Below are 21,378 nucleotides of genomic sequence, written 5' to 3' on the forward strand. Positions count from 1 at the left end.
TGTCTTTACTGGTGTTACTGTGTGTTACATACACATTACTGACAGTGTCCTCCACGAATTCTCTTTACCTGAGAATGACCTAAGGTGAGGCAGGTATCTTTATACTGGAATGTCAGGTGTGGTGATGTTATGTAACTGCCTCAAAAGTACACTGCCTGTTTGGACTGGAAACTGTGCACTTAGATAACACATTTACTCATTTGATTGGTCATTCTGGGAGCAATACTTTGTTTACATTATCTTCAAGAGAGTAGATTTCTCCAGTTGGGGAGGAGAGCTTTACTCAACTTCACAAAATATGGAGTTCACACTTAGAGTCGTACAGCACGGAAATAGATCCTTCAATCCAACGGACCATGCTGAACATATTCCCAAATTAAACTAGTCCCACCTTCCTGCTCCTAGCCAATATCCCTCCAAACCTTTTATTGTTCATGTACTTCTCCAGATGCCTTTCAGATGTCGTAATTGTATCCACATCCTTCTCTTCCTCAGACAGTTTCATTCCATATGCGAATCACCCTCTATGTAAAAAAAAAATTGCCCGTCATGATTTATTGATTAAATTTCATCTTCACTCTCAATCATTTTCATCACCTTGCTAATATCCTGCAAACCCCTTGTTTTCCAAAGAATTAGCAATTTTTTGGTACTGTTTTCAAGTTCATCTCGGTCAGTAAATAAATAATGGGTGACACAGTGTATAAATGTGGTCTCGCCCCAAACTGCAATGTAATGCCAGCTGCTTTATCTGCACTTCTTGTTTGAGGAAGGATGTAAATGCATTGGAGGCAGATCAGAACAGGTTTACTAGATTGGGCCCCGGAATGAGTGAGTCATGAGGAGGAAAGATTGGAAAAGCTGATTGTGGTTTAACTAAAATTCAGGGGGTGAGGGGTGATTTGCTTAAAACGTACAAGATCCAAAGTGGACTTGACAAGGTGGGCATGGAAGGGAGGTTTATGCTTGTAGCTGAGTTCAGAACTGGGGGGTGGGGGGGTGGTCTTTAGGACGCCAATAAGGGTATTTCTTTTTTTTACTTTGAGAGCCGTGCGCCTTTGGAGCTCTTTGCAACAAAGGCTAATGGAGATAGGTCATTAAATATTTTTGAGGTGGAGCTAGATAGATTCTGGTTAAGCAAGGGAATCAAGGGCTATCAGGGAACACTGGAATGTAGAATTTGGAACACAAGCAGATCAGATCTTGTGAGATAGCAGAGCGAGCTTGAAGGACTGAGTGACTTACGTCTGCTTCTTTTTCATATGTTGTTGTGTTCATGTGCTTTACTTTGTATAAAATCAAGTTGAATTTGTACTGCACTCTCCATGTAGTGAAACATAGAAGACACATAGAAAACACAGGTATCTTAATAAATAAAATCTAACATTGAACTGTAAGTTTGGTTGGAGAACTTGGTTTTAAGGAGTGTCTGAAAGGAGAAAAGAAAAGCAGAGAGATATGTGAAAAGAATCCAGAACTCAGGGTCTAGGCAGCTGGAGACACCGCCACCAGTACTTGTACAATTAGGCATGATGTTCAGGAGCCAGAACTAGATAAACTAAGGGTTTGGGCTGAAGGAGATGTTAGAGCTAGGGAGGACCACGGCCATGGAGGGAGTTGAAAACAAGTTGGCATCGTTTGTCTTACTACTAGTGCAGGTCAGTGACTAACAACATAGGTAATGACTTTATTATTGAGGTTAGAAGATGGACTACCAGCCAATATTATGTTGGAATAGTCAAATATAAAGCTTCAGTTAAAGTGATGCAAGGTTGGAGTTCAGTAATGTTAAGGAGGTGACAATGAGCAGTTATGGAGGGGTTATATGATAGGAAATTCATCTCAGAGTCAAAAATGACACCAAAATTGTGAACAGTCTGGCTGAACCTTATACAGTTGCCAATCAAATGGATTACGCAAAAGTGAGGATTGCAGATGCTGGAGATTAGAGTCAAGAATGTGGCACTGGAAAAAACACGGCAGCTCAGGCAGTATTCGAGGAGCAGGAGAATTCCTGATGAAGGGCTTTTGCCCGAAATGTTGACTCTCCTGCTCCTTGGCTGCTGCCTGACCTGCTGTGCTTTTCTAGCACCACACCCTTGGGTCAAATGGATTTTGTTATTCGCTAGGGAACAGAGTTTAGGGAGAGAACCAAAGACAATGACTTTTGTTTCTCAGTGTTTAATTGAGCAAAGTCGCCTTCCATTGAATGTCAAACATGCAGTCTGATAATGTAGCAACAGTGGAGGAACTAAGAGAGAAAGAATGGTGAGGTCCAACCCATCGCACCCCTGGGGGAAGTCCGAGCTTGTAGGTTTGTAGGTTTGGTGTGGGGCAGGCATGCAAGATGTGCAAGGTGACAAAGGACAAAATTCAGGTAATGACTTTAAGTATATTTTGTTGTTGTGATCATTAGACCAAAATCAGCCTTGAGCAGGGTGGAATGGGTTTGTGAGGAAATAAGTTTATTTTGTGAACAACCTGCCCATGAAACTGATGAACTCTTCTTGAGTTATTTTGCTGTCGACATGTTGGCATTGATAACCGAACAGGACCACCTTTGCCTTTCCCCTTCCCATGAGAATGAAAAAGAGAAGGATAAAAATAGTTGGTGAACCTTGGCACCACAGCTTTCATTTCATTTGTTTAGGAATATTAATATGTTTATGTCTCTTGCCCTCAGAGGTTGCATAGTCTGTCCACTTGAGAAATAAATATAGAGCAAAACATGTTTGACAGTACTTTTAACTTTAACTGAATAGTTGCAATTACATCATAAAGTGTGAGTGAGAAACTTCAGTAGCTTGAAGAAAACCAAAACCTGGGATTGAATTACTGCCTGAACTTTCCTGCTAATACTTTTTTATACTTTATAATGTATATTGAATATTTTTTCTTGACAAAGTATTTGCTTTAAACGTTTTTGAAAACATAAGTAGTCATGACAAATTGAAAGCTTTGAATGAACTGATTCCTAATAGTCGTGTGCCTCTCTCAATCCTTCTTTAGTAATATTTCTTTATGAGATGCATCTGGCTGTTTTTTGTATAATAGGTTTTCAAGAACTTGGCCAGGTGCAATTGGTCAGGGTGTGCTTTGACCGTCAATCTTGTGCAACATGGGCAAACATAAGGCCATCATGAAGAAAATGGAAACTGAATAGTTATTTTCTGTGTAGGCGATACAATTACAATGTTAAATCTCTGTTTAACATTGTCCTGTTTTACTTCGGTTTGCTTTAACATTGGAAGTTTGGTTATACTTCTGTTCTCATTTAGTATTAATTTTAACTTTGTTTCCTAGTAGGGTCATGTGACCCATTGGTGCCATCTTGAAGTGGCCTCTCCTGCTCACTAACATAACCTGTTGTTACTTGTGGCCTTTTCTGTTCATAGACTCTTTATTTCACTCCTAAGTCTTTGGCATATGACCTCTCCTGCTCCTTGACTCAGCCTCTTTACAATCCTTCCTCTTGCCAAGCCTCTCCCTCCCTGACTGTCCTGCTTTCTGGTTCCCTCTCCTGAATCCTTGCTGTCAATGAAAGCTGTGATGATGAGCAGCAAGGGACAACAGGAGTAGCTTTGACTTACATGAAGTAGGTTCTCTTCAAATGGATTTACGATCAACTTCACCCCTTTTTGATCAGTGATACCCTGTGAACAGGTCTTTCTGACAAGGCAAGTTAATCAACAATGGATTGAATTTGTTCATTCGACCTGATTGGAACATGACTTCTCTTCGCCCCAAAAAACCACTGGTGCAGAGGCCTTGTTTACTTCACCTCTGTTGGAGCCATTCTCTATGATTGTAAAGTTCTGGTGGAGATGGTTTAAGAAAGTGAAGTTGATTGCAAACTCACTTGAAGAGAACTCAACTTCTGCAAGTCAGAACTGCTTCCACTGCCTCTTGCAGTTCATCTCTTGAGACCTTACTCACAGCCAGAGATCAGGAGAGGGGAATGATGAGTGGAAGGTTCAGTGGGAATAAAAACCATCAGGAGTGTAGGTTAGGGAGTGGAGAAAGGCTTCTAGCTGGAGGGCTGATGAGAGGAAAGGGCCAAAGCGACCAAGAAGGCTCCGAAAACAGGATGTGAGGTCAGCAGGAAGCACTGTATGTAGAAAGTTATTAAATCTTGTTTATATTTTAAGCTTTTAATATTTTGTAGTAGACTACTTGACTATTGCTGAAAAAAAAGTTTTATCAGCGGTTTTGGTCTTGTCAATTGTCCTGATAAGTACAAGAAGTACCAAAGTAACCAATTTGATGAACAGTTTCTGAATGGTATAAGTGTTGATGTGGAGAGTGCATGAGTTAATGATGACTGATAGTCAAGCTTTGTTTAAATTTTAAACATTGCAGGTTGACTCTGATTGATCAAGGCTTTGTCCAGGAAATCAATCAGAGAATGGGTGTCAATTACTTTATTGAGTTTGAACAGATGCAGGATGTGTACATGTTCTTTCTGTCTGTAAAGAACATGGTCCTGTGCATTAATATTTATAATTTCCAGTACACGCAAGTTGAACTAGAAAACCTAAATTTGTCACCAAGCCAAAAAGACATTTTGTCTATCTCACAAATTAGAATGTGGTATGTGAGTTTCAGCGCTGGTGTGATGTTAGGTTTGTAGACCAAGTATCTAAAAGCCTTAAGGATTGTTTTAAACAGCATATCTCTTTGGTTGTTTTCACGAAGCAAGGCAGTAGCCGCACCCAGCAAGTCTGATTGTGTGAAACTAATAATGTCGAACATTGACCGAATTCCACAATTGGATATTTTGCGAAATAATCCTGAGTATGCAAAATTAATTAATTTAGTAAAATAGGAATTTGCCAATGTAAACTTTTGTAACTTAATGTATGTAATGTTTATTTTATGATGAGAATAATCCCACAGCAGGAAAATGTGATTTGCTTATAGTGTTTCACTTAATGTCATGACTGGGGTATACAAAATTAAAAATCACACAACACCAGGTTAAAGTCCAACAGGTTCGTTTGGAAGGACTAGCTTTCGGGACACTGCTCCTGATGATGGAGCAGTGCTCCGAAAGCTAGTCCTTCCAAATAAACCTGTTGGACTGTAACCTGATGTTGTGTGATTTTTGACCTTTTAAATTGTGCATTGAAATGTCATTTTGTAATAATATGTTGGCTTTTAATTAATTTTTCTATACATTGCTATCGTCTCCCATAGAACTTGGTCTACAAAATCACCTTCTTGAAATAGCTGACTATATTTTAAATGTAATGGAAAGACAAAATGCTCTTTCATTTTCCTCTTTAAAATAAAGCTCAATGAAACAAATTAGAGACATGTTGCTGAAGGTTTTAATCTTGCACTCTCCAAGATAAAACGAGAATGCCAAACTTGATAAATAATGACGGTAATTTAAATTGCAGGAGGAAATGGGTGCTGATTCCTTTTACAGATATGCCTCAGTCAAAGTCATATCTTGGAAAATGCAATGGGAAACTATAAGCTAAGCTTGCTTCTGGGTAATTTTATAAAAAAGGTGCAAGACTTGAATATAATTGCCTGCATATGAATGTATGTTGATTTTGGCATTTATAAATAAACCATGTTACACGTCCAATTGGTTGTTAGTGTAGTTATTAGCACACTTGAGATTGTTCAGTACCATTGCTTAATCACAGGGTAAATGTTTTGTTTTGGGTTTTGCAGTTATGGTCTGGTTGAGTATTGTGGGCTGGCTGGTTCTGTATTCTGCCGACTAATAAATGGCTGCGTTCATGGTTTATATCTTGACGGTGGTGATGTTTGTTAATTTTATTTTAGGGACTTTTACACAAATGTTATTTATATGTCATTACCATGGGGCTTGATTTTGTAGTGAACGTAATTGTGTGATTATCAGTTGAAGGGTAGTGCTGTCTTTAATGTGTCTTGGATTAATTTAACAGTGAAATAAGCCTATAGCTCCTAACTCAGCCATACTGATTTCCATAGTTGTTTATTAATATTGGTCAAGTGAAATTCTAGTTCTTGCCCATAACCTGTGTATTAAACACAATTGCTACACTCCCTCAGACCTGCTTTGCTTTTAACCTGTTAACGATTCAGAAATGTGAGAGGATAAAGGAAAAGAGTATCACTAATGAATTTGGTGGTGGAAACAAAATATCCAATGGCGTGTAAAAGCGTCTGTGGAAATAATCTTAAAAACAACTTAAATATACAACTCACATTGAGTGCTCACAGTTGTGAAAGAGTAATCCAGACACAAGCATTTGACAAAACTCAAAGTGAAATATACTGTGGATGCTGGATATCTGAAACAAACATAGAATTCTGGAGAAATTGAGCGGGACTGGCAGCACCTATTGGAGAGAGAAACAGAGTTAACATTTTGAATGATTGTTCTGAAGAAGAGCCAAAATGGATTCAAAACATAAACTCTGTTTCTCTTTTTACAGATGCTGCTGGACTTGCTTAGTTTCTCCTGCTTTCTGTGTTTGTTACCAACCTTTGGCAGGTGAAAGTCCAGTTATTTGTGGAAATTGGGTAGTTGCTGTCCAGAACACCTTGGACCTCCAGAATCTACACTATGAAAGTATTGCTGTTGGACTCAGTGTGAAATACCAGGAATAGTGTGAAACGTTACCATACTTGCAATATATATACTCACTAAGTTGCCCTAAAGCCAATGTAAAAAGATTTCTTAAGTGTTCTCATTCTCAATTCTTACGTAGCAATATTTCTGGCATTTACAGTTAAGTATAAAAGTGTGTATATCTTTAGGTTCTCAAAGCATTGTCAAAGATCCATCCCACCCTGGCAATGCTTTTCTACAATCTCTACCATCGGGAAGAAGGTACTGAAGCCTGAATACATGCACCAGCCGGTTTCGAAACAGTTTCTACCCGAGTGTTGTTAGAATATTGAATGGACTCACAAACTCTTAGCATTTGCCTGTACCTGTGTTTTGGTTGTTGGGCTGTTTACCTATTATTTACTTATCTACGCTATTTAACTCTGTACTCTGCCTGTATTGCTTGCAAACAAAGCTTTTCACTGTGCCTCAGTACATGTGACATTCAATTCAATTCAATTCAATTGAGATTCTAATTTCCAAAAATAAAGACAAGTTTTTGCTTTGCTTTTTCTTTTTGTATCTCTCTCTCTCTCTCTCACACACACACACCTTTCTTTCCCTCTCTGCTTTCTTAACTTAATTTAACTTTGAATTAAATAGTCAAACCTTCACTTTCTGGTTAAGATTGTGAAGCTCATTATTGTTAAGGATATACTTAGTTCCTTGTCTGATACACACATGTCCCAGGACCCCTGTAGAGAACAGTGTGCTTTTGAATCACAGTCGGTTCAAGGACACCAAAACATTGAAGATCTGGGAAGGGGCTCATATGAACAGTTTGGTGCCATTCTCTTGCTGCTGAGTGAAGTCTGGCCCTTTGTTTTGAGTCAGAATTGTCTATTCGGCTTGTTAGGGCACAAATGAGTAATTTATTTGAAGAAGTAGGAAAATCGAGTAGGTATAAATTTCAAAATATTGAGTGAACCCTGTGAGTGTGTGTAACTTGTGCAAACTTCAGAAGCATTTGAAGTTTCAGAGAAAAATCACTGATCAATTGATTTCAGTATATAACCACACTCAGTGAACTGAACTGAGTATATAATATTGCTACGTGTCTAATTTCTGCTCGATTATTAGGTTCCAACTTGGTTCTTGATGGTGTGTTTTGGTAACATATAGGTAGTACCAATGCTGGTATGTAGCTTTGCCATCCAAAATGAAAGATATTTTAGAATTGGAGCAAATTCTATGTGAAGAGTTATGTTTTCTAAAAAAAACTAAAACTATTTGTAGGAAAATATAGTTGATTCTTTGCAAAATATTGGATAGCGTACCTTATTCATGAATTGGGTGTGGTTTATTGTACTTCACATCCAAGAGTATGAAGAGCAACTGACAATGAGTTGAAGGGTCATTGTTAGAATATCATTAGACTGTACATGCAGGTTGATTTTTATTGAAGTCAATTGCATTATTAATTTTATAGTCATTATGGTTTCATATTTTTCTATCAACAACAAGATGACAACTGTCAAATTTGATGACAAGAAAATGCTAAGAATAATGAAGATGGTCACACACATTTAAAATGGATCAGCACAACCTTCAAAAGATAAATATTATGGTCCCTCCCCATTACCACCAGTTACATATACAGTACTTAACAGAAAATATTACTTTTATTTTTCTAATGTGTAATATGCACTAATTATAGAATTTTAAAGTAAAACCCCTGTAAAGTTGACTGAAATTACATGTTGCTCAGATTACATTATATGCCACGGTAACTGTAAATCCCCTAAACTTGCTGTTTTTAAATCAAATTGTGAGCATCAATTCCTGACAATTATCAAAAATTGTTTCTCAGCAATTGGTAATATAGCCTAGGAGGTCTGTTGTTAATTCCATAGTTGGAGTCACAAGGAATATGATTAACCTGCAGGTCATCTCTTAATGTAATTATTAATGATTGATTCTGTTTATCCTTGAAATCAATATGAGAAGCGAAATGGCTTGGAAAGTATTAAGGTTTGATTTCTTTTCTCTCACAGGAATGATTCTTAGACAACACTAAGGATAACCATATTGGGATAGGAAAATCATAGAATCTGAAGGTAGTTTTAAACAGACGTTTATAGTATGTGTCTTAAGTGTGATATTTCCCTAGTGAGTGAATGTGACATAGATCAGTTAAAGATTATGATATGGTATGGTAACATCTCCTGCCACTAATAGTTAAGCTGGTATATGGAGTAATTGATCTGCCTGTGAATGCTCCAATGTAAAAACAATTCAGGCTATTTGAACTATATTTTACAAGTGTGCATGGGACCTTTGGGACGGTATATTGAAAAATGTAGTTGTATGGCAATTCCATAGGAACCCAATTAAAACAGATTGACTCAGTGGTTTCCAATTTTTCATTTTACAAAAATTTAATATACAGTTTTTTAATACAATTTTACACAAAGATGTAGTTTACAATACCCTTAATCAGTAACATGATAAGTATTTATTTGAAATTACAAGGTGAATTGGTAGTGCTTCTGGTTGTTTAAAAGAAAATTCTATGCTGAAACCGTAAAACTGTTCTTTCATTTTACTACAGTTTCTTTGCAGAAAGAATTTGATGATTTGATAGAGTTTTGCAATGGAAAAATAGCAATTTGCACATTTCTTTTTTAAATTAACTATTACATTAATATTCTGAAATTTGGGGAAAAATATTGGATTTCCAGAAAAATACTTTTCTTGGCTTATGGGAGGTTTGGAAAGGTTTGGGTATTGAAATGTTGCAAAAAAGGTCTTATACCCTAGAGTTGTAAGACAGTGGCTGTAGAGGTAGTGAATATATTGATTGCAAACTTTCAAAATTTTGTCTTCTGGAAAACTGAAAATGTAACACCTCTATTTAAAGAAGGAAGAAGACTGAAATCGGAAAACTAGAGGCCACTCAGATCAACATCTGTCGTTGTGAAAATGCTACAATCATTATTAAGGAGATAGTAGCAGGATATTTAGAAAATTGTCATATAATCAGGTCGAGTCAGACATGGTTTTGCAAAAGGAAAATGATGTTTGACAAATTTATTATGATTACTTTGAAGATGTAAGAAGCAAGATGTACATCGAGAAACTAGTAGACGTGTATTTGAATTTCGAGACAATATAAGATAGTGTGCCACAAAAGAGTACTGTAGTGCATGAGATAAGAGATGGAGATAATATCCTCACATGGATACAGGATTGGCTGACATGGGACAGAGTATTGGGATAAACTTTCAGGTTGGTCAACTGTGAACTAGTGAAGTGTCACACAAATAAGAGCTGGGACCCAACTATTTATGATCTATGTTAATGACCTGAATGAAGGGACCAACTGTATATTGTAAAATTTGCTGATAATACAAATATTAAGTAGGAAAGCATACGCTGAGGAAGGCACAGAGAGACTGAAACGGGATATAGATAGGTGAAGTGAATGAGCAAAGAAATGGCAGATGGAGTACAATGTGAAACATATGATGTCAAAGCTGAAAGGCAGAATAGAAAAGGAGAAAATGATTTAAATTTCGACAGACTGTAGAACGTAACAGTACAGAGTGAACTCGGTATTCGTATGCACGGATCACCAAAAAAAAACATGCAGGTACAGCAAGCATTTAGGAAGACAAATGGAAATTTGGACTTCATAATTCACCCTCCTACAATAAAAATAGGTAAGTTTGTTAAAACTGTATAGAGCATTCATGAGACTTCATCTCAAATACTGTGTATAGTTTTGGTCTTCTCATTTAAAGTGAGATATAGCTAAGTTGTACTGACTGGTATTAGGAAACAGCAAAGGCAGTCAACATTGGTGGCTTATAAACCATTCTTACTGGTAGTGTGGAGTATGGTATTAATAAGAAAATTAGAGGTGCATGAAGTAAGAGTGTTGGAAGTAACCTTGTGTGACTTCAACTTACATATAGACTGGGTAAATCTATTGCTGTGGAGAAAGGATTCCAGGAATATGTTTGAGAGAATTTTTCTTGAATAATATATTGAGATGTATGGAATAGGCTACTTTAGGTATAGTGTTATACATAAAGGGCTGATTATTAGCCTTGTTCTGAAAAAAAGCTTTTAGGGAATAATGACCACAGTATGATCAAATTTTCCACTAAGTTTGAAAAAACTGTGGTTCAGTCTGAAAATAGGATCTTAAATCTAATTAGGGGCATATATGACTATTGGAGAAGGCATCTATAGTGAATTGGAAATATACTTTAGTATGTTTGACGATAAATAGGCAAAGTCTAGTAGTTACAACATTTAATGCTTGACTTCAAAACAAAAAATTCCTTTAAGGCAATAATACTCAATATGAAAAGCTAGAGTGCCTTGGCTAACAACGTTACTCAAGGATCATATTAGACTGAAGGAGAAGACTCATAAAGCTGCCTAAAAATTTGTAAGGCAGACGTTTAGGAAAACTTTGGAATACAGCAAAGGAGGACCAAAAAATCACTAAAGAAAGTGAGATTAGTACATAAATGTAAAATAAGAAGTATTAAAACAAAGCTTCTTTAGGTATTTAAATGGAAAATATTATCAGTGACAAACGTGTGTCCATTACAAGCAGAGACAGAAAAACTGGAAATAGGGAAATGATAGAGAACCTAAGTAAGTAATTTGCCTGTGTCATCACAGAGGAAGGCATATGACATCACCCTGAAATAATTAAGAGTCAAGGATCTATTGAGGGGATGGAACTGAAAGCAATTCTGTGTTAGTTTTTTTTAAGAAAGTAGAATTGGAGAAATTAATGTGACTCAAAATTGTCAGATCCCTAAAGTCTGATGATTTTCACCCTGAAGTGTTGAAAGAGATGACAACAGAAATAATAGATACCTTGGTGATCATCTTTCAAATTTCTGCTAATTCTATAATGGCACCTGCAGTTGGAAAGTTGCAAATGTAACACCACTTTTTTAAAAATAGAGGGAGTGAAAGCTATAGACGTGCTAGCCTTTAGAATAATATGGAAATACGAGAATCTGTTAAATAGGATATGATTATTGGATATTTTGAAATTAATTGTTTTACTGCTAAGGTTAGAATGAGCTTATGAAAGGGAAATTATGTTCAACAAAGTTGAGAGTTTTATGATGTTCCAATAAGCAGAGTCAATAATGGGGAACAAATGGATGTGATGTATTTGTATTTTCAGAAGTAAGGCTTTTGATAAAGACCCCCCCCCCCCCGCCAGAAGGTTAGTAAATTGAATTAAAGTGCAAACATTTTCTGGTGGGTGGCATGGTGGCTCAGTGGTTAGTACTGCTGCCCCACAGCGCAGGGACCCAAGTTCAGTTTCACCTTTGGGCAACTGTCTGTATGAGGTTTGCACGTTCTCCCTGTGTCTGGGTGGGTTTCCAACAGATGTTCTGGTTTCCTCCCGCAGTCCAAAGGCATGCAGGTTAACTGGAGTGGCCATGCTAAATTGCCCATAGTGTCCAGGGATGTATAGGTTAGGTGCATTAGCCATGGGAAATGTGGGTTACAGTGAAAGGGTCGGGAAATAGCTGTGCATGGGATACTCTTCGGAGGATCGATGTGGACCTTTTGGGCCAAATAGCCAGTTTCTACACTGTAGGGATTCTGTAATATACTGGCATGACTTAATTAACAAAGGAACACTAGTGTTCTTGTTTTAAATCACTGAGAGCTAGCTTGTCAGTGCACCGAGTAATTTGGCACACTAGTCCTTGACACGAGAAGACTTAAGTACAGAAGCAAACAATTCTTGCCTCACTTTACAGAGCACTGTTGAGACAGTAGCTGGTGTATTGTGTGCAGTTCTGGTCACCTTGCCTAAGAAACAATGTAATTAGCATTGAGGAAGTGCAGAAGGGGTTCATCAGACTCATTCCTGGTTGTATTGTCCTGTGAGGAGAGACTGTGGAGACAAAGTCCATATTCTCTGGAGTTCAGAAAACTAAGATACAATCTGATAGAAAATTCTTAAAGCATAGAACAGTTGCGGGAAAGATATACCTCTGGCAGTGAGGTCAGAACTAAAGGTGATGGTCTTGAAATAAAAGGAGTGAGGTGAAGAGGGTAGTGAATCTCTGGAATCCTCCACCCCAGAGTGCTGTCAAAGCTGAGTCATTAATTAAGTTTCATACAGAGGTTACTAAATTTCTGATTACTAATGACATCAAGGGATACGCAAAACACTTGGGAATATAGCATTGAGGTAGATGACCAGTCATGATGCAAAATGGTGGAGCACGAGGAGCTGAATGTTCTATTCTTGCTTTTATGTTCCTATACTTGCATTGGAATAGATCAATGAAGGTTCACCTCAATGAGTTGAATGGTCTGCTTCTTCTATTTATTGTGATATTTCGATAAAATAGTTGGCCAACTCATCATTGAATCATCTCGGGATTACCTCCTTTCTCTACCTGAGTTTTGATAAAACCATTACAAATCCTGCCGTTACTGCTTCTGTTTTTGTTGCATGTATGATGCAAAGTTTGCTATTATTTTTAAAATCTTAATTACAGGTTAACTTGTGGAGTTATTAACATTGATTGGTTTCAAGTGGTTTTCTTTAAAATGATATCAGTCAGTCACCTTAATAGTTTTGTTTTCTCCAAGGGCTGTAAAAAGGCTATTTAAACTGAAGATTGAAATGAGAAAGAATATTCATTGTGGTTTAACATGGTTCATTGCAGTAGGGATAGTCTCATCTCAGATGTTTGTCATTAATCTGCAGTTTTTCTGTGACTAATATGCTTTTCCTGAGAATCAAAGTAGTTGAGACTGTGCGATAACAGTGATTCTTCTCTTCTCATCTGTTGCATGTGACCTATTACAGATGATAGTTGACCTGTGGAGCCCATAGATTCCTGTTTGCTGGTAACAAGTTCCCTTTTCTGTTCAGGCATTTCATACTTGAACATTAAGCGTCATATTGGCCAGTTTATGTAATCACAAACTAAATCACTATCATATGTGAAATAAATAGTGCAGCTGACAGGCTAGTTCTCAACTACTTATAAAAGTGCATGCTGCATCTCTTATCTGTTACTAACAGGCTGTTTCTTTCTACTTTTACAGCAGAAACTGCTTCACATGGCTAACATGGCAGCGAGACTTCATCAAAAAGTGAGTTCCAATGAAAATATCCTGACATACAAGTATGAATCAAAAAAGCAACAACATTACAAATGAGTTCACATATATAGCAGTATTGTGCTTTTCCCCAGTGTCCAGCAGTCACTGTTTGGTATCTAGTTGACAAGATTGATGCTGCAGTGTAAATCTCTGTAGCGCTGTCATGGCTGGTAACAGGCATCAGTGGACCTTTCCCCATCACAAATCTATCTTCTGTTGAATAGAGATTAATAAGATGAAGCACTATTCTTCCATATGTTGAGTTTTACTGCTTCTCGCCTACCCCCACCCCCCACCCCCTGCAAAAAAAAGACAAACAAAAATAATTAGAGTTCACAGTAGACTACCACCTTCTTCTATGGTCAAGCAGAAATCAATTCACCCAGGCCCTGTACTCACTCAGGCCCTGTACTTCTTAGATATTAGCTAACCTAAGCTGTACAAGGATACTGATGAGGAAGAGAGAATTGCTACTTTTCTGCTTATGTAGCAGCAGAGCAGAGATATCTTGACGCCCTCATGTATCAAAATCATTTAAACAGAATCAGGTCACTGTCCTAAAGGACACTGTCTTTTCTATTAGTGCAAGAAGGATGGGAAGTAAGAGTAGTCAATTACTCAATATTACTAATATAATGAGCCCTCACTGCCGTTTTACATGTTTTCTTTCTAAAATGTTTTAACTTTTACTGTTTGAATCATGATAAACCTGTCACATCATTTCTGCATTTGATGAATTGTTTCTTTTCTTTGATTTAAACCAAAGTGTGCTTGGTGCATGATCCCTCAGCTGCACAAAATAACTAATAGAATGTAACATGCTGCCGCTGAGTTGTGGATTATGTAATAATTGTAAGAGGGTTAAACTATATTAATGATTATTAATTGTCTGTTCAATGCAGTTAGCAAGTATGTCCTTGTAAGACTTAAGATCATTCTTACTGTATGTGAAAATGAATGACTAATGTATTTAAATCATTCATGGTAGAATAGATGGTTAAGTTGCAGTGAAAGGTTACATTGATGGGCAGGATAAATGATGGATTTGTTTACCTCACATGAATTAAAAATAAACTGAACGCTTTTTTTCTTTCATTTGGCTGACCAGAGATTTAGTGAAAAATTTTAAATGAATCCCTCATTGTCTCCAGAGTTTCCAATTTAGTTGCCTTCTGCGCCATTAAATAAAAGTCTGTGATTCTGCTCAAAATAAACCTTTTGACCGAAATTTTAGTCACCCCTTCTGATGCATCATTGTTTTGTTTAGGGCTTATTTTTGCCTGTGAAACTCATTGAAATTTTCTTGCTTTCAAAGTGGTACACGACAAATTGTTATTTTCAACTTGGAATGGAATTAATGCAGATTAGGTGTGTGTTCCTTCTGAGGTAATCAAGATGGAAAATAAGTAGAATGGCCAAGAGTGGTTCCTCTTTGTTTTGTGGTCCTGTGAGGATTTCTGCCTAAAATTCTGTTGTGGAAATTTGCAAAAATTGAAGAATTAATTCTTAATTTGTAACAGGTTTCCTGAATTGCACAATCACTTCAAAAAATATGGAACTGACTCTTGTCATATTTTGGCTAAGCGTCAGTTACATTAAGTTTCAGGAAGGATTTCTCTCCATTACACCAAGTGAATTTTCTCATGTTATCTCGCCAAAATTGCCCCATTAACTACTTACCACTCCTATATGGAATGCATCATGTCTGATGCAAGCCTGGTTCGACCACTCACTTAATCACCACTGCTGGGATATCCCGGAATATATTAGCATCACTGGTGCCACATCACGTGTAATGCTTATTGGTCACCTGGGCAAGAATGACAGTCGAGAGCAGCCCTGCGCAGTTCCTGATATTTTCTCCCAGGAAGAAAACTGGCCGTACAAGTGCATGAACATTCGCTCCCCCCATCCCTGCCTGACATGACCAGTACTCCCTCATTTCCACCCACACAGACAATGAAAGATGCAAATTCAATTGGGGTGATCTAACCATCCTAGCATAGGCAAAACAGAGATATGTCAGAGAATTCTTTGAAGCCAGGCCCTCCAACTGGAACTCAATCAATAGAGACATTGAACTGGACCCCTTATAGAAACCAGTCCGATACAGAACTGTAAGTACCAACAAACAGAGATATAAAAACATCAGGCAGGACAGACCACCATGCTATGGTCTGGCGATGGCAACACGACGGTTGGAGGAAGAGCGCCTCATCTTCCACCTAGGAACCCTCCAACCACAAGGGATGAACTCAGATTTCTCCAGCTTCCTCATTTCCCCTCCCCCACCTTGTTTCAGTCAAATCCCTCGAACTCAGCTCCACCTTCCTAACCTGCAAACTTCTTCCTGACCTCTCCGCCCCCACTCCACTCCGGCCTATCACCCTCACCTTGACCTCCTTCCACCTATCGCATTTCCAACGCCCCTCCCCCAAGTCCCTCCTCCCTACCTTTTATCTTAGCCTGCTGGACACACTTTCCTCATTCCTGAAGAAGGGCTTATGCCCGAAACATCAATTCTCCTGTTCCTTGGATGCTGCCTGACCTGCTGCGCTTTTCCAGCAACACATTTTAAGCTTTTCTTCCTTCAGTTGCTCTCATCCACCCACTTGCCCCACACTAATGACCCTGTGTGTCCCCTGCTCTACTTAGTCATTCCTTTGGAACACCTCACTACCTTTTCCCTACATGCACCAAAAGTAACAGCTGTACCGGCTGCTTTCATCTCCTTTAATACCTCCCTTCCTCTTAGTACAGAGAAAAAAACTCATAATAAGGCAGAAAGAGCCAAAACAGGTGGTGAGCTGCCCAACATTCTGCTCTTTAAGGCCTTTGAGGAGTAGATCCTGACTATGCTGAGCCACTGATTGTATCTAAACCTGTTGACTTGTTGTGCCAGCACTTCTAGACTGCTAAATGACACAGCACTGCATTGGTACTATGAGCCTGACAGCTCTAGCTGAGGGGGGCATACTGCAAAAAAAGGCTGGGTGAGACAAGGCAAGGATGCTGTGAACATCTAGGTAAGCTCACAAGGCAAGGATACTGTGAATATCTAGGTAAGCTCACAGTGAGGGGTGCTAAGGGAGCAAGCCAGCAGCCTGGACATGAAGCCTGGCCCAATCCTTTGGGTACATTGCAATGATGGCTGCCACTGTATCCTGAGGTATAGTGTGGCAACACGGAAGCATAGTGCAAGTGGACCGGAGACATGTCATGATAATAAGGGGAGGATGGTACATGTCAGAATGTGTAGGTAGGCATGCTTGTGGGTGCTGCCTGAGGAACATACCCTCAAGACTTTGGTGCTGAGGAGTGAGTGGTGCGCTGACATCACCAGGTGCCTGCAGTCAACTTCACCTCGGGCGTTGTTGACATCTAGATTTCTCGGTGTTTGGGTAGGATAGGAATCTGCATATTAATGAGGTGAGACTGACAACATGAGAATCCCCCCAAAAGGCATCTCATTGGTGCCCAGTGAGAATCTCAGCTCGACCCCTGGATCTCTGTGTGAAAATGCTCCTGATGCTGCGAAGAAAGACCTCACCCAACTTCTTCTGTGGTTTGCCCAGATTTCTCCCTCGTAGTCCCCACTATCATTCAGCCCCTAAAGGATCCAGGTTTATTATTTTACCCTGTGCAGGTTAGTGATTATGGTCTGAAGGAATGACCAAAGTATTATCACCATTGACAAAAATGAAAAACTGTGCATAATGTTTGCGTGACTGTTATTACACTATCCTTATTGGGGGTCGGTTCGCTCAGTTAGCTGGTCAACTGGTTTGTGATGTACAGAAATGCTAAGAGTGTGAGTTCAATTCCTGCGCTGGCTGAGGTTACCATGAAGGACTCTCCTCCCCTCACCTGAGGCATGGTGACCGTCTGGTTAAACTCACCATTAGTTGTGTCTCTCAAGTGAGAGAGCAGCCTTACCATACTTTTCAATTTTACAGTGGGATCTTTCATTACGTTGTACATTGCATAACATGATACTGTAATGTATTAGTAATTTAATAATTTTTTTCTCTACAGTTAACACCTCTTGTTCGTATAATGCTTTCTAGCAGCATTTCTGGTTATCTGCTATTTTGTGGTTAAAAACAGTATGCTGAAGGAGATCCCATAGACTTTTAATGTGCAGTAAGTTCTCCTAGCCGATCCTGATGTGAATACATTTTCTATTCATGCTGAGCTTTTGCTCACATAGCAAGCTGCCTATGGGAGATTGGGATATTGTGAGAGGAATATAGTTGGCCAACTGTAAGAATTAGAAATACTGCAGTAGCCATACAAAAAGCAGTGTTGGAGGTTAACAGTACTGTTGTTAAAACAAAGAAGAAAGCAACGGATCTGCCATCATATAGCATTGACCTCTTCCAATACTGCTTCAAGGTACACAGTGGAATGCCAAATGAGAATATCTGCATAGTTTTTGCTTTATCTGTGCCTTATTTTTACCTGTGAGGGCATCATTAACCATGGTAGAAGTGGCTGAACTTAGTCTTTAAGGACCCATCCTTATAAACTACAGTCACTTTCAAATAAACCTGGCACTTATGATTATCCCACAATATAAATATGATGAATGGTGTATGTTTTATTTTGTAACTATACCACTATATTTTGATGGAGTGGAACTTCTTTCTACTCATATAGCTGTGACAATATGCCTAGGGCCTGGATGACCTTTGGGTGCCTTCATTATCCCCTTTGAGGTTTATAAAACGCAGCAGTGAGCCAAAATTGGGCAGCTATGCTCTGCTGCTGCTGCTGCTGAAAGTGAAAGGAAATGAGAGTGCTGGCCCTGCTGTGTGTGACATCTTCTATTTGACACATTTCTGTACATTTGGCTATTCTGGCAGATTTCTGCAGTCGTAGCGTGGAAGAAGCTAAAAGCGAGCAACTTCAGAGGTGTCATGACTCAATGCCATTGACAGTGCCATCACTGTTGTGGAGATTCTCCTACCATCATTCTGGCACCCCTTTACCTCTTCATTGTCATCTGATATAAAAACCCTTTGGAAGGATGGACAAGAGAATGTTTCCCAAGCCACATAGCATGGGGTTCAGTTGGTAGAAGAATTGAATCCTCTTAAATTGACATTGGATTGAGATCCCAACCGGATTTCTCTCTCTCCCAGCTTTCTCTGGGATCTGTTCTGAGTTCAGGATTAAGTGTTTTCCACCAGAGCGCAGGTTCCACATTGTGTCTGCACTCCCCCAGGTTAGAAAAGGTCAGTGCAGAGCAGGATCTTGACTGTGCAGCAAAACTGACCTGATATCGCAAGGATAAAGGGTGAAACCAACGAGACTGTGATTAAACAAAAACAGAAATTGTTGGAGAAACTCAGCAGGTGTACCACCAATGTTTCAAATCCTGTGACCCTTCTTCAGAACTAGCCTGTGATGAGCCCCAGTTGAAAGGCTTACATTAGCAGAAGCTGTTCTATAATCCTAAATTCACTGCTAGAGGTGGTATTTCAGTTGGATACTTTGTTCAGTTGTATTCCACTGAGGGTTATCTAACATTACTGTCTGTGGTACTTCACTTCAACATGGATACCAGACATTCTGCAGTTGCGAGAGTGTCTCAAGAGGAGGTCTGTTTTTTTTGCTCTAGACTAGCAGCTCCAGTGATGGACAATACTCCACAGACCCATCCAGCTGCTTGGAACAGAGAGGATGAACACAGGGTTGTACCTCAAAGGTGGTGATGTTCTTAGTGCATGATCTGTTGGCCACAGGTCTGTTTCCTTGACCTCTCGAGCACTGTCTCAAAAGGTTTAGGTGGCAGGTAGCTGGTGGCCATCCATTGCCTGTGATTGTTAAAGTGACCATAGTCCTGAATTTCTCTGTGTCCTGGAATTTCTTCGGATCTGTTAGTGTCTTCTTTAGGATCTTGTAATCTGCTGCCAACATCTGTATCAGCCAGGTTGCCTGTGTCTTCTTTATGGAGGCTTCCAATTATATTAACTTTGAGATCCATAAAATCAGTCAAGTGCAGAGACTGAGGGTTTTGCCACCCCTTGCAGGATCTTCACACACACAGGCTCATAGGCAGTAAACTGTGTTATTTGACCAACATATTTGCTCATTGAAAAGGGTTCCAATTCTTTCATGTGCAATTGTTGTGCAATCACCAAAAAATGATGATCCAGGGAGCTGCCATTACTCTTTCTTCCTTCAGTGTTGTAAAAAAACATAGGCAATCTCTCCAACAGACAGCCTCAGTGGCTGGTTCCTCTGGGGACAAGGGTTGCCATCTCAAAACCTTCCTAACTAATTTCAGGGAGAAACCCCGTCAGAGATAAACAAGAGATATGACAGGAGCCATGTCACCATTTTGACTACCCTTGGAGCTGTCAGACCAGTGAAATGTAAGTTCGGTGTGACTCAGCAATGAACTTCATGAACCCTCTCTCCATGTTCCCTCTTAGTGTCTACTTGCAGTTGTCTTAACCAAGAGCAGGCAGGCACATGGTTGCAAATGAAAGTGGCAGTCAGGCACTAAGCTGATGTCTTGATCAATATTATATAACTTGTAAGAAGAATATGCAGCTGTGGGTTAATATGCAGCCAGGGCCCTGCACATCTGACTTTTCTGAGCTTGTCACTCTTTCAATGGAGACCATTAATGCAATATTCACAGACTCTCACAAAAACAAACTAAAAGACATAAACTTATTTGATTTAGACATTCTTGACCATATCAGTCCCACCGTTCTCTACCTCAGTCTCCGCTCCTCCCTCTTTAGATATCTAAACATCAATTAACAGCAATTACCCATTTCTTTTCTAACATTAATTACTTGTTGCGTTGACACAAATGCCTACGACATCTTGTTAAGGACAAACACCTCCATTTTCTGTCCAAGGATGTGCATTTGGAAATTCTGACAAAAGCTTATCCTTTTCCCACTTCTTCTCCACTCTGTTCTCATTTTTGTGGGTGACCTTTGAGCTTCAGCCTCTCAGGAGAGTTTAAATGCCTGACAACTTCAAAGGAAGGTGGAATTTCTCCACCATGGCCCCCTTCTCCAGAGCCGACTTCAGCTCAGATGCAATATGCTTCTCACCAGGTGCTCTTCTACCTTCTCTATGAAGGAGGATGTACTGAATTGTTTATATCTGCACTGATGGAAGATGTACAAGGAGTCTTGTGGCAGTGCATTCTCAGGCTGCTTGGCCTCCTCTGAGGATTTCTTGTGCTGCTCCATTATCTCCTCTGCCCACACTCCCGATGCTGTTGTAGAGTATAAAAAACAAGAGATAGTGCTGAACCTGGTGAAATGGGTTAGCATAGTATTGGTAGCATTGGTCCAACATGAGTGTCACTTTGAACCCATTTGGGGCTGAGATATCTAATGCTGTCATATGTCACTGGGTCACCTGTATCTCTCCAGCAAGGACACTTTGTTCGGCTTTCATTGCTGTTGATCTGCAAGCATTCTTCTCCATCCTGGTCAGCATGGTCCTGGCTTCAGCTCCATCTCTCAGTTCTCCTGAATCCATAGAGTTTGTGGTTTGTACAGCAGTAGGGAAAGACAGAGTTAAGAGTGAACTAATTGCAGAGGATGGAAGGTAAACATTCAGTGAGAGTGACTGTGAGGAATTGGAGTGGAATAGCAACAGGTGGAGGTGTGTGTGTGACA

The 21,378-nt window shown here is 39.3% G+C and overlaps 1 protein-coding gene across 2 annotated transcripts in view; it reads left to right on the plus strand.

Annotated features, from left to right (window-relative positions):
* Positions 1–21,378, plus strand: part of mgmt (O-6-methylguanine-DNA methyltransferase) — a 422,264-nt gene that overhangs the window by 21,368 nt on the left and 379,518 nt on the right. Inside the window, exons 2-3 of one of the 2 annotated variants that reach the window (XM_087998971.1) lie at positions 8,608–8,670; positions 13,667–13,714. In XM_087998971.1, coding sequence (XP_087855097.1) covers positions 13,682–13,714 — 33 coding nt within the window. In that variant the 5' untranslated portion in view covers positions 8,608–8,670; positions 13,667–13,681. The remainder of the gene's footprint in view (positions 1–8,607; positions 8,671–13,666; positions 13,715–21,378) is intronic. The other variant, XM_087998970.1, reaches the window with a different exon arrangement.

The sequence above is a fragment of the Chiloscyllium plagiosum genome, unplaced genomic scaffold (genome assembly GCF_037043375.1).
Source record: "Chiloscyllium plagiosum isolate Xiang-an unplaced genomic scaffold, Cpla_swu_hap1 HiC_scaffold_22, whole genome shotgun sequence".
In the NCBI taxonomy this organism is placed as follows: domain Eukaryota; kingdom Metazoa; phylum Chordata; class Chondrichthyes; order Orectolobiformes; family Hemiscylliidae; genus Chiloscyllium; species Chiloscyllium plagiosum.